The 13,730-nt window shown below is 43.6% G+C and overlaps 1 protein-coding gene across 2 annotated transcripts; it reads left to right on the forward strand.

Annotated features, from left to right (window-relative positions):
- The first annotated feature begins 6,827 nt into the window (after positions 1-6,827).
- Positions 6,828-13,296, forward strand: LOC117640366. 2 transcript variants are annotated; one of them, XM_034376830.1, is made up of 5 exons: positions 6,828-7,015; positions 9,404-9,477; positions 11,197-11,395; positions 11,649-11,813; positions 13,099-13,296. In XM_034376830.1, exons 1-5 carry the CDS (start codon positions 6,881-6,883, stop codon positions 13,279-13,281), a joined length of 756 nt encoding a protein of 251 aa, XP_034232721.1. In that variant the 5' UTR covers positions 6,828-6,880; the 3' UTR covers positions 13,282-13,296. The 2 variants fall into 2 exon arrangements, with proteins under 2 accessions (XP_034232721.1, XP_034232722.1); XM_034376831.1 differs by having other exon boundaries at positions 11,658-11,813.
- The last annotated feature ends 434 nt before the right edge of the window (positions 13,297-13,730 follow it).

The following is a 13,730-nucleotide window of genomic DNA, read 5'->3' on the forward strand; positions in this document are numbered from 1 at the left end:
AGTCACTCATACAAGAATCCTAGTAACTCTCACCAGATGATCAGTTGCAGTAACCAGATCGGGTGTTGTGACATTTACCAGGTGTCTGGTTAATAATCCTGGTAAATTTTACCAGACTGTTCCGTAATTGGCACCATACGTAAAACTTCGAAATATTCGTTTCAATTGAAATGTTCGAGTGTCAAAAAGTAAACTGCAACCTGTTTCATTATTTTCGGAGTCTTAAATCCGAAAGAAACACTGGGAGTATTTCCCTGAGCCAGACACGTAGAGAGTCACCTGGTGGGGATCCCCTCGACCCACAGGCGACGTGGTGGCGCAGTGGTAACGTGCCCGTCTCACAAGTGTGAGATCCCGGTTCGAATCCGGAGGAGAGCACTGAGAAAAAAGTCTGGTTAAAAGTACCAGACCAATCCTAGTTAAACGAGTACTAGTTACTCATACGAGAATCCTAGTAACTCTCACCAGATGATCAGTTGCAGTAACCAGATCGGGTGTTGTGACATTTACCAGGTGTCTGGTTAATAATCCTGGTAAATTTTACCAGACTGTTCCGTAATTGGCACCATACGTAAAACTTCGAAATATTCGTTTCAATTGAAATGTTCGGGTGTCAAAAAGTAAACTGCAACCGGTTTCGTTATTTTCGGAGTCTTAAATCCGAAACAAACACTGGGAGTATTTCCCTGACCCAGACACGTAGAGAGTCACCTGGTGGGGATCCCCTCAACCCACAGGCGACGTGGTGGCGCAGTGGTAACGTGCCCGTCTCACAAGTGTGAGATCCCGGTTCGAATCCGGAGGAGAGGAGGCGGGAAAAAGACAATTCAGACGTTGTTCGTTAACGAAATCGACGTCACATCAGGTTTCATCACTACGAAAAAATATTTTATTATATTTTGGACTTCTTACTTCAGTTTTGTAAGCACATTAACTAACCAGGATGCTTGGTAAAAACTACCAGAAGGGGACCTGGCGGCATTGTGAGGATAACTATAAATCTGGTACGGTTTACTAGACTGAGGCCAACTAGACAGTTTAGTATTTTTTACCAGAATTCTAGTTGAGTTATATTCTATCAGACAGTCTGGTATTTGGTACCAGGATTCTGGTTATCGTTACTAGACTTTTTTTTCAGTGAGGAGGAGGGAAAAAAACAATTCAGAGGTTGTTCGTTAACGAAATCGACGTCACATCAGGTTTCGTCACTACGAAAAATATTTTATTAAATTTTGGACTTCGTACTTCAGTTTTGTAAGCACATTAACTAACCAGGATGTTTGGTAAAAACTACCAGAAGGGGACCTGGCGGCATTGTGAGGATAACTATAAATCTGGTACGGTTTACTAGACTGAGGCCAACTAGACAGTTTAGTATTTTTTACCAGAATTCTAGTTGAGTTATATTCTATCAGACAGTCTGGTATTTGGTACCAGGATTCTGGTTATCGTTACTAGACTTTTTTTTCAGTGTGAGACAGTCTCACACTATTTAGTGCGAACCACTATGTCTCACGCTTACAAGCGTGAGACACGACTTGTCCTACACTTACAAGCGTGGGTCCCCGTGGCACAGTGGGCTAAAACGCCCTTTTAGGCGCTCAAAACCTGTTTATTAAAAATCTTTTAATCGGGCAAACTTTGACGTCATCGGATAGGAAATTTTCCGCAGATTTCAAATCTGGTCTTATTTTTGTTGTCAGACCAAAACTACGACCACTACAGGCCGTCAAAGTTAAGACTTGTGATAATGTGTTATTTTTAGTAAAAAATGTAACAAAACGCCACAGCGATTTTGACGGCTTTGCATCTAGATTTTGAACCTCCGGTGGTTCCATTTTAAAGAACAAGTATTCCCGTTCAAAATTATACCCGAGTTATCTTCCTGCGATAATTTGAAGGGTGTTGGTGTGCATATAATCGATTTATTTGTATAATTTTTACTTGAAAAACAAAAGTTTGAGATCTACTATAGAATCAAGCACTATCAAGCAGGTTTCAGCGCTGGAAATTATCAACCTATGTGTCAATTGAAAGGATCAACAGAGAAAACCTGCGCATATTTGCGCAAACAGTAATACGCGGCTGTGGAACATTAAAAAATTGGCAATTTTCCCCTTTTTGATAGAAAATGCGTCTCAACGAAGAAAGAATCCAAGCAACCGTGTCTCCATCCCAACCGTCCCTTGTCTTTTCACGTGCTATTTGGCTCCTTTTCCCTAGCCACCCGCCCCTTCTCTTCAACTAACACTCAAGAAAAGGCCACCCGGAAGTGCAACAGAATTGATGGGAATGCAGACCTTCTGACTGCAATGTTGTTTCATCTGATTCTGTGATCAGCTCTTTCAGAAGAAAAAAAAACCTAAAGCCAAGTCTTAAAAACTGTGTGCCACAGTTCTTTCACTTTTAGTTGACCCCTTTGATGGACAGGCTGATGAGCCTGCCATGTTATTGTTCCATGAAGAGTTAAATGTTATATCATTTAAAAATTGGTTTTAGGAAATTGAAGTTTGACAATTGTAATAAAATCTGTAGCCATGATTTTTTACAGTATTGTTTTTAAGAACGTACATATAATTTAAGTGATGTTTTTGACTCCTTTTTGAATCCTTTTAGCAGTTTTCAATTGTTTCGTCTGAAATTTACATTTAAAAACACAACAATATGTTTTGCATTGATCTAGTGGAAAGAGAGACTGGTCCCGCAGACTCAGAAATATACAACATAAAAATACGATTATATTAAATCAATTTTCGGTGAACCACGGCTGAGATAAGGTCACACTTGCCGCCGCTTGTTCAAAATTTTATTAAGTAAGACCAAAAGAGGGTCTGTACGAAATTTGGGACATATACGATCAAAAATGGCTGAAATGTAGGTTTTGAGCGCCTAAAAGGGCGTTTTAGCCCACTGTGCGTGGGTCCTGTGGCGTTTAACCACAGGAAACCATAGACAGCAAGTGTGGGATAAATCAGGGATCCTTAACTTACATCACAAGGGCATCAAAATGTTATCGTACGAGTATAACCCTTAACTTCCAAATTCTTTTCAAAAGGATAAGTTATTTTTCTTGTGTCTCGAATGTGTGGAGGATACTTTTGGAAGTACTTACAAAAGTCCGTACCCTTAACCTTTAGCGAACATTGTCATATGTTACGTTATGAAAGCAGTGTTAGTTACATGTTAGGTTAGGCAACTCCCTATCCCTTATGCACTAGATGCATGCTTCAGTTAGCGTGTACATGGTATGTATGCACTAGTAAGTACATGCTTGGCAGGCATGCGCTAGCTACAGCGTGCTTGCAGGCATGTACGCTTTTCGATTTGTAGAGCACACGTTAGCGTGATAAAAAGTGGTTCGCACTGAAAAGTGTGAGACTGACTCACACTTCCTCTGCAAACTCAACAGTGTACTCAGTACACTCTAGTTAGAGTGTGCTCATGAGTACATTCTAACTTCAATTCAAAGGCGTTGCAAATACGTGCTAAAATCGACCTATTGGATTCTGTAGATCGGCCATTTCGAGTCTAAACCTATGACATATGGGTATGTTTCTTTTCATTTCGTTGAGACGAATCCATTCCCGTCGTCAGTTTTCCATTTCCACATATTTGATTTTTCGCCTTTTTATGTCAATAGTGCCAAAAATCATTGTATCTCATACCGATACGGAACTTTGGTATGTTTGAAGCTCAAACCTATCATTTCGAACGTGTGTTTAGGATGTGGGAAGACATTTTTTTTTGTTAACTTTGACAAGACGAATGCATCCATTTCTGTAAGTCAGTGTTTCTTTGGCCAAGTTTAGAAACTTCCCTCACAAAGTCTGCCCTTTACTGCCATGGCCTTTCAACGCACTGTGCTAACTACGGAAATCTCTGGGAGTCAAACAACGGAAAACGCCTGGATCTGAAATCACGGAAAATCCTATGTGTCTGAAATCACGGAAAATCCTGGGTCTCAAATCACGGAAAGTTCTGGCCATAAATTAACGGAGAAAATGTCCCTTTTTTCCCACAGTGCTCTAACTAGCGTGTACTCAGATGAGTACACACTTTCAGCTGCGTAAATTGCCAGGCGTGCTTAGGTGTGTACTCATCTGAGTACACACTAGTTAGAGTGTACTCATATGAGTACACGCTAGTTAGAGTGTACTCATGAGCACACTCTAACTAGAGTGTACTGAGTACACTGTTGAGTTAGTTTGCAGAGTCGATTTGAATGTACTTTTTCTGTTCCTCCAAGTGAAGACATTACTTGAGTATATGACGGGAAATTTCTTCGAAAGACATCATTGAGAGTGACTTGACCTTGCAGGGCTTCCCGACGCAAGCCTACTGGGGGCCTTGGCTGGAGGAGACGGCGGCGCGGCGGCGTTTGCGGATGAACCTCATGCAGGCCGCCTCGGTGCGCAGTACCCGTTTCCACGGCCGCACAGTAGGGGTGCTGAACCGGCGCGCGTGTCTCAAATACCTCAAGGGGTGGTTCCGCTTCCTTCAAAGCTTTCTCAACATCCACTCTCGTACCCCTTGACCTTCATTCGCGAAGCCAATAAACAGAACCTAAATACTGGCTACTTCATTAACGTCCTGGAAAGGAGCGCCTCGTCATGCCACTTTTAAACAAGTGTGTTGGAGGGGTTATTGTCGAAGGACAGATCTTTGTGGGGAAACATATTATCAGTACATTGCTATGGACAAACATTACCCAGTATCATTAACGTGCTCTTGGCTAGTAAATTCAGAAAAAAAAAACACATTGAAGGGCCCTATTTAAAAGATCTTACCTAGGCGCTCCCGCCAAGAGAGTTTTATTTGAAACGCAAGTAAATTTCACCTACCGTAAACCGGGGTAACTTGAGACAATATTTCACGTTTTTTGGACCGTGTGTCCACGAAACTTCTCTCACCAACCCGAATCCCAACTATGTTTTATTTCACATGATTACATTCGGTTTGGACCCCACGAATTTTTTGGGGGGTCTCCTAAAATGAGAGTAATGGGCGTCTAAAGTTGTCTCAAGTTACCCCGTCATTTGGGGTAACTTGAGACACCTAGTTTTTACTTTGCTTTTTCACGGAAGTGGGTTTTTGGCCAGTCCATACTGACTTTCTGAGACATTTAACTCATTTTCAATGAAAAGTACTACTTGTGGAATATATTAGAAGATTTTTGATCCTTATATTAAGATTTTTTTCATCAAGGTTACATTTGGTAATTTGAGGGATAACGGCACTTCAGAAGCGCAACGATTCTCCCATTTCACATCCATCTCGGTCAACTAAGTACAGCGATTCTCTCATTTCATATCCAACCCTGACACCTGTTAAGACATTTTTCTTTATTTCTACGTACACAAGTCCATTCCTGCAAAGGTATATAGTCTTAGTCAATTTTTAAAATTTACTCAAAATCCTTTAACTATTTTTACAGTTGTTTTTCTTCAAAAAATCGACGGTTCTTGGACTATAAGTTGTCCGATTTCAATGACATTTAGCTCTTTGGAAAGGTAATTAAATTCCCCATCTTTTGAGACCTCAAGATTTATTATATCTCATCTGGTCCGTGTGTAGTTGAGAAAACACTCTAACTTTAAGCTGCATATCCACTCGGGACCCTTAACACTGTCTAAAAAAGTGATTTCCGATCAAATGCGGCTTAGTTTTGATCGTAGAACGGAGAGGTCCGTTACTTTAAACCACCCTGTAATACAAGGAGGTGCCAGTGTCAAGTTACGCTACTCAACTTCCGTCAAATTCAATGAAATTTGGTGTCTCAAGTTACCCCGCACAGTTACCATTTTCTATAAAAGTCAGTATTACCCGATGAATGATGGGTTTTCCTCAAAACCAATGCTGCATTTAGAATGTTGAAATAATAGGGTTGAAATGTACTACATTCATTTGGGTCTCAGCAAGACGTGTTTTGAGTACCAAGGGAGACTTTAAACACTTCTCTAAAATTGTTCAATTTACTAAAATTGAAAAATCGTTATAGATCTGACCAGCTTGGTCCTAACCCGCCGTTCACACGCTTAATCGTCTTTCCAAACAAGTATGAAAGAAAGTGCTAGGGCAGTTTTGACCTCGGAATGTGCCGAGCCAGTTGGCAGCTCCAAAAAGGTGAAAAAGCAGAAGTGTCTCAAGTTACCCTTGCTGTCTCAAGTTACCCCGGTTTACGGTAATTTGATCATTTTGGACGGACACGATAGTAAGCGGAATGCATTGTTGGTTTCTTTGATCTTTCATCTGAATCACAAATTATATTAGCACGTAGCTGTATCAAATGATCAAACTCCGTGAAATTCGCCTGCGTTTTAGGTGAGATTCTTTTGGGGGGAACGCCCAGATAAGATCTTTTGAAAACGCCATTTTGTGCCCTGCAAAGCCGGTGGTAAGTTTGCTTCCCACACATTTGGCAAGCCGTTTTGAATGCCAAAATTTGGCAAGCGTTGGTCGGAAATCTTCCTAAGCTTTCCAAATTTTGGCAAGCTGGGGAGTATTTCCGAGCCAAGCTTGCTAACTGTTGGCATTCAAAACGGCTTGCCAAATTTATGGCAAGTAAACTTACCACCGGCTTTGCAGTGTGGCAAAGCATTATTGTTTCGGCGACCCTCTGACCCAAAGTTGGAAAGACTTTTTGTCTCGCCTCTAGAATAACGAGGAATCTAACATTTGGATGAGTAGTGCGCTTTTGACTAAAACTTCGATAGGGCGACGGTACCAAGACAAAATTTTTCCTCCTGCGCCCAGATACTGCAGCCTTGAGTGCGCAGATTAGGTGGCGCAGCTAGCTGATTGGCCTTATCTGCCCGCACTGCCATCGAGCGACTCAGCTGGACTTCATGTTCCACAGTGTCTCAGCGCTCCCACCAGCACAATGGACTGCGAAATTTGTTTAGAACCCTTCGATCTCACGGGGAAGAGGCCCAAGTCTTTGCCTTGTGCTCACAACACGTTTTGTTTGGCATGCCTCGGTCGCCTTCAAACACCAAGCTGTCCGATGTGTCGAACGGTGAGGTCTTAGTTATTCGGTGTGGACATTTGTACATTCGCTCTGCAAATGTGTACACATGTGCACACTTCTTAAGTTTGCGATGCAAGCTACTGTCTGCAGGCACTATGCTGTATGGAAGAATGTACGGGAAAGGTACGCGCAAACCTGTGTCATTTATGTGTGGGGCAGGATGGCCGCAAATTTGAGTGTACTTGTCTGCCGTGTATACAAACTTTTTTATAGCATATATTATGACAACCAGAACATCATGGGGATGAGGTTACCTTTACGTTAAATGGATCATGGTAAGGTCTCATGGAAGTTTTGGGATGGGCCGACAGTTCCTTGTGCATTCCGAACATAAACCCGGACGACGCATTCCCACGTGTGAGTGACTGGCATGTCAAACGTTGGCCATGACGCATTTCGTCACACGGTCAAAACGGTTCCTGGATATTCAAGTAAGCCTATGGTAGAGACATAGGTGATTTCCAGGGAGTTCCTGCGAAAACCAGGAGCTGTGCTGTTTCTTAACCGTGCAGGTGCCCTTTTGTCTCAAGCTTTCAGTGAGAGCGCTCGCGAGTCAAAATGGTTAAGATGAATGAGCATTCATTATAGTAGGGTAAGGTTACCAAACATGGATCACTTTTTAAATAATCTTCTCTATATCGAAATTAAGTATGGGTTGACTACTATTTTTGAATCCTATGTTGATGTTTACCTCACTGGTCGTATGGCTACCAAAAATGGTACCTCTAGCTCGAATAATTTGGAAGTTGTGAGGACAAGAAAATATGGTTATTTTTGCTAAGGTTAGGTTAGGGTGGTCCAATCATGGATCACCCCACCAGCGTTTGGACACAAAGCAACGTATGCATTCAGTAGTCCCAAAATATCAAAGTGGTCCGTCTAAAGTGCACGATGAAAAATTTTGAAGTGACTGCGGTGATTGCTTGGCCAAGAATCAGGGGTGCAAAAATCACCTTTTTGAACGTCATTTTTCCATCGATTTTCGGGGGCCTGTTTTAGGTGTCTTTCTAAACGCAACCCTGCAGAGTAGAGAGACGCAGTTGCAAACTTGTCAGATTCGCATCGAACAGTCAAAGGGTCAGTCTAAGCAAGGAAAGACAGAAATTTAGAACCTGGCCACCTGGTCTTTAGATATAGATCCATGTTTGGTACCCCGATCCATGTTCGGCACTTTACCCTAATAACTGCGGTTCCGATATGATGCATCACGAATGGTGAGCGTGCCAGATAAGGACTTCAGCTCCTATGCATTGCCCGTTTCGATATAGGACTGTACATATATCATGCTGCGTGTGTGTGTGGGTTAGAAAGTGTCCTTTCACTGTGGAAAAAAAATTAAAAGACATTTTAGGGGACGAAGCTAGTAGACTGCACTGAGAATCCAAACGTTATGAATGTAGCGTCAGTAGGTGCAGGTGCAATGCAAAAGAATTGCTAATGAAGCGCAATTCCTTCCCATTCCCATGCATGGGCATAGGACATTTTCGGGCCGCATTGCGCGTAAGGTGCAGTACGGCTGAGGCATTGTACCATACGTGCTATATTCATGGCGTTTGGGGCACAGAATGCGGTTTTGTTGTTTTAGAGCTTAGAAATCGATGAGTCATGCACTCTCATCCTTTGTAGATATTTCGTTTGTGTACCATTAACATCGTACATTTATAGGATTTCGTTCATAAGCTGCTGCATAAAAAGGTCAGTAAGTTTACACTGTAAAAATTAATGTCCGGAAAAAAAATTGCCAACGGTTCCTTCGTTAATTTACGAAGCTCTTCGTATATTTACAAAAACCTTCGTTTATTTTTTGAACGATCTCTGTCGATTTTACAATCACAATGGAAATTTACGAAGCAAAGATCCTTCGTTAATAAACAAAGAACCTTCGTTAATATACAGAGAACCTTCGAAATTATTCGTCTGGAATTAACGACGGATCCTTCGGCAAAAAAATTTCCAACAGTTCCTTCGTTTATTTACGAAGATCCGCCGTAGATTTACGAAGACCCGTCGTAGATTAACGAAGCCCGTCGTAAATTTACGAAGCCCTTCGTAAATTTACAGCAGACTTTGCACGTTTACGATTATTCTTCGTAAATTTACTAAGAACCTTCGTAAATGAACGACGAACTTCCGTTGATTTACAAAAGTTCCTGTAGGAAAGAAACTTTTACAGTGGACTTTTGGACATTCCCAAAAACCTTCGTAAAATATTCCGTCGTAAATTCACAACATAATTTTTACAGTGTATGATTGAAATGTTACAGATAAATGTATTAATGCGGTCGCAGTGACTTTAACAACCTATGTATTTGTGACAACTTCAAACGTTGTGGGATTAATAACTCTCTTTTTACATCGTAGTCTTTATGTTTGCAGGAATTTACCCGTGCCGCGTCTTTGCCTGACAACTTCTCCCTTATGCGAGTTTTAGAACTGCAACTTGCAAACAGGTACGTTAGAACAAGTTATGATGAAATCCGAGATGTACGAAAGAAGCGTGACAAAAACTGTTGCCTGGATCCACATACTGCACCCAGGGAACGATTAACTTGCATCGATGCTCGATTTTGTCTCACCTGACTTTTGATGATATTTGATTCGAATCAAACATTTTGTTCTCAAATTGAGCATTTTTCTCACGCCTTTTGTCTCATGGATGAGACAAATGTTTGCTCAGGTTTCGAGAGAACTGACACAAAACGCTTGCATGTGGCAAGGTTCGAACTCGGAACCTCTGACGTGGGGTGCAGTAGCCTTGCCCACTTCGCCACGAAGGTGGAACGACAAAGGAAAGTGACTGGGCGCGCGGCTTTATTAGTTTCACGATGTAGGCACTCCCCGCCACTCAACTCCACAGAAGGGCCGCCTTTGCGTGCCAAGCTGTCAACCCGTTCCATAGAGCAATGGACACGGTGCCCGCGCTTGACTCCGAAGGATCTGGGTTCGACTCTCAGCTGGATGGTTCATTTTTTTAATGGTGTCGAGCCTCCAAATTGATACCACTGTGTCCGAGATGCTCAGGCCGCGTTCCACGGCAAGCCTCGAGCCGCGGACCAGCTTCGAGTCCCGGCACCGCGGTAATTTTTTTCCCGTGTTTTGAGCGGCAATGGTGACTACATCAATCGTGTACCTCAATGCAACACGCGCCCGCCTCGTCGACAGCAATTCACGCCGGGAACAAGTTGCTTCTGCTAGGATTCGAAGCAAGTGCTTGTGTTATGTGCAGTGCGTGAGGCAGCACGTTTCGGCATGTCCGGCAGTCTTGCCCACCGAGGGCCCACGTTGGAAAGTCACAGGTCCCGGGTTCGATTCCGCCAGCCTTATCTTTTGCCAGTGCCCCTTCTCTCCCACCAAAAAAATTCGAAAAAAAGTGCTCCTCCTCCTTTTTGGAAATCTTGACACTCCCGTCCATTCTCTGGGTGGCTACGTGATTAATTTGCCAGAGAAAACTGGTGGCGCTTCGGTGGGAACCGAACCCGGGTTACTATCCAGGAGGGCTGGCACTTTACCACTGTGCTACGAGAGCAGTTGCTGCTCCGACGCGTTTGAGAGAGAGCCATGGACGCGCCGCTCTTCTTCAGTATGGCAGGCCCCAGCCAATCAGGGGCCGGGTTACCGTTCGAAGCAGTTCCCGCTCTGCTTGTCATTGGTCGAAGAGATCAGAAGTGCGCAGGCGCAGCAGAAACAAGAATGTTAGTCTCAGACTGAGAAAATGTTCATTTCTCACTACTTGATGCAAAGTGCAGCATTGTGCCGAGCAAAATTCAGAGACAAAAGTAGCAAGAAAACATTGCTGTCTGACGTCACATCACTGATGCTGGGTCTGAATCAAATTGATTAAAAACCTCTTGAGACAACGTAATTTTGTCTCGAACAGAGATAAATTTTGCATAGCAGGGAGACAGAGAACATACTTTTAACAATCACAACACCTGCATTGCCCAGCCGTGAGAAAAATTTTGTCTTGTGCTGATGCAATTTTTTTTGTAACAAGTAAATCATTCCCTGGGTGTGCTAATCCAAGCGTGGACCAAGTCCGCGCTCCCTTGTATTTGTGTACACGAGGCAGGAAAATAATGTCTTACGAGAAAATGTGAAAAAAATGCCTGCTCTAGTCTGTGCGCAGTAACTTTCATAATTTTGTGTTATTTCCTGGATTTGACCACTAGATCCGAGCCCTCTATTGTCCCCACCGCCCCGCCGCTGGAGCCTACGACCTCTGCAGCGACTCAAGAAGACGACTGGTGGTGCGTTGACTGCGAGACCGTGGCTGGGGCGCTGTGCAGGGAAAAGCATTTCGCGCTGCGTCTGGAAGCCGTGAAGCCCGGCAAGGAAGACAAAGCTCAGCAAGATGCAAGCAGCGTTACGGTATGGTGACTGAATGTTTGTGCTCTCCTTCGGTTTATCTGTCCAAAACCTTTGTTGGCCAACAATTAGTGATGGACTATAGGTTTAAGGCAAGGCATTCTGACCTGCCTAAATTTGCTACCGTGTGCACTGAAGATCCTTAGGGCAAACTTTTCCGCACACACCAATGAATATTGATTGTCGATTGAAGGATGAGAGTTTGTGTATTGCATTCAATGGTTTCTATGCATGTGAAGTTGCAACGATGTGGCAGGCAAAACAGCTGCGAGACGATTGGACCCGGGATTGGTGGTGCGTGGAGTGCCAAGCCGTTGCCAAAGACGTGTGCAGGGACGAGCACCTTGTCCTTCGCCACAAAGCCGCCCAGCTCCGCAGAGAGGAGGAAGTTGCAACTCGGCCGACGTCGAGCAAAAATGAGGTGGGCGGAAAACCAGGGATCCTTATCATTGGCTGAGCGATAGCGAAGCCTGTTACTCCAGTGCGGTTGAAAAGTTTTGTCTGTCTGTCTGTCTGTCTGTCTGTGTGTGTGTGTACACTACTCCTCCTGAACGGCTCGGCCGATCTGGCTGAGATTTTGCAGGCTTAGTAGGTATGTTCTTGGCTCGCCACACGCGAAATTTCACTGTCCTAGCTCAACTGGTTCAGTTTTTATAGCCGAAAAACACTTAAAAAACGGCGAAAAATCGAGTTTTCTGCAGGCAGATCACTTCTGTCGTGAAGAAAGGGGGGTCTGGGGGGCGGAGCCCCCCAGCCCCGACAAGTAAATAAGTTACGAGGGTCAAGATCGTGTTCTCTGTAGATGAAGCAACTCTATCTATATTTGAGGGGGGTCTGGGGGGCGGAGCCCCCCAGCATGCAACAAGTAACCGCCGACGGACAAGCCAATGCCTGCCAAAGGCAGGGCAGCGCCGCAGGCCAAGGTAGGTACGCCAGGCGCGGATTGGAGAAACAGGCCGCGAGACATCGCGAAGCCTGTTACGACAAGACGCTGTCTGGCGTAAACCTACCTTGTAAGACTTAACAAAACCCTGCTTTCATAACGTAAAGACACTGTTCGGTAAAGGCTATGGACTGGGCACGTGCACGTGTACTTCAAAATTCAAACACGAGAAGCTATAGAAAAATAACTTATCCTCCTCAAAAGAAATCATAACGAGACCTAACACTGTTTGAGGGAGGTATTTAACCCTTCAACTCCGATATTGTGCGAAGCTTTGTTTTGGAAAGCTTTAAAATTTACAGCTGAAAAGTGCTGAGAAACAAATAAATTCACAACCTTCTCCGAATTTTTGAAATATTGAAATGCCGTAAAATGGTCTACGTTTGCCATGTTGATAGGCTTTTGATGAAAATGCAGTCTCAGGCTCATACCCAAAATTTCGCCTCTTACATATTGTAGATAAGGCGCATTAATAGTGTCATAAATCGATTTATTCGTATAAATATGTTTTAAATCAGTAATTTTCTGACATTTTCATGCCACCAATCAATGTACCCGATTGTGAATGGGTTACAAACTGTCTATGTACTAGAGATGAGAGTGCAGTAGCTAAACAAAAAATACTTGTGGGATTTTGTTATAAAGAGTAAGACCTGAACAACGGGCGCTGGGCTGGGCGCGTAACTTACGATGTGCATGTTTCTACGCTTTGTACAGTTTTCATTAGAGTGATTAGAGCTAAGTCCATCGTGATTTGTTGCAGAACCTGGGCATCAAGAGGCGGTCGTCTCCATCCAGTGACAGCAGCAGACTCTCGATGAACTTAGAGAATTTACACCTCAAAGACAAGAAAACGTGCGAGGCGTGCAAGGAGCCCATCATTGGTGCGGTAAGATTATACCTTAATATTCATAAAGTGTATATTAAGTCCAACCTCGTATCCTAACCGAAACTAACGGGCTCGCGACGCTTCGCTCAGCAATGTACGAAAATTCTGTGCTTAATGCAAAAGTATGGCAATAATTATGGACAAAACGTCTATGGGCAAGCGTGTACCCTGACCTCACCACCGTTAATTGGCTGAGCGATAGCGAAGCCTGTTACTCCAGTGCGGTTGAAAAGTTTTTCCTGTCTGTCTGTCTGTGTGTCTGTGTGTGTGTGTACACTACTCCTCCTGAACGGCTCGGCCGATTTGGCTGAGATTTTGAAGGCTTATTAGATATGTTCTTGGCTCGGCACACGCGAAATTTCACCATCCTAGCTCAACTGGTTCAGTTTTTATGGCCGAAAAACACCTAAAAAACGGCGGAAAATCGAGTTTTCTGCAGGCAGATCGCCTCTGACGTTAAGGAAGGGGGGTCTGGGGGCGGAGCCCCCAGCCCCGACAAGTTAAAA

Source organism: Thrips palmi, unplaced genomic scaffold, assembly GCF_012932325.1.
Source record: "Thrips palmi isolate BJ-2018 unplaced genomic scaffold, TpBJ-2018v1 HiC_scaffold_12, whole genome shotgun sequence".
Classification (NCBI taxonomy): Eukaryota; Metazoa; Arthropoda; class Insecta; order Thysanoptera; family Thripidae; genus Thrips; species Thrips palmi.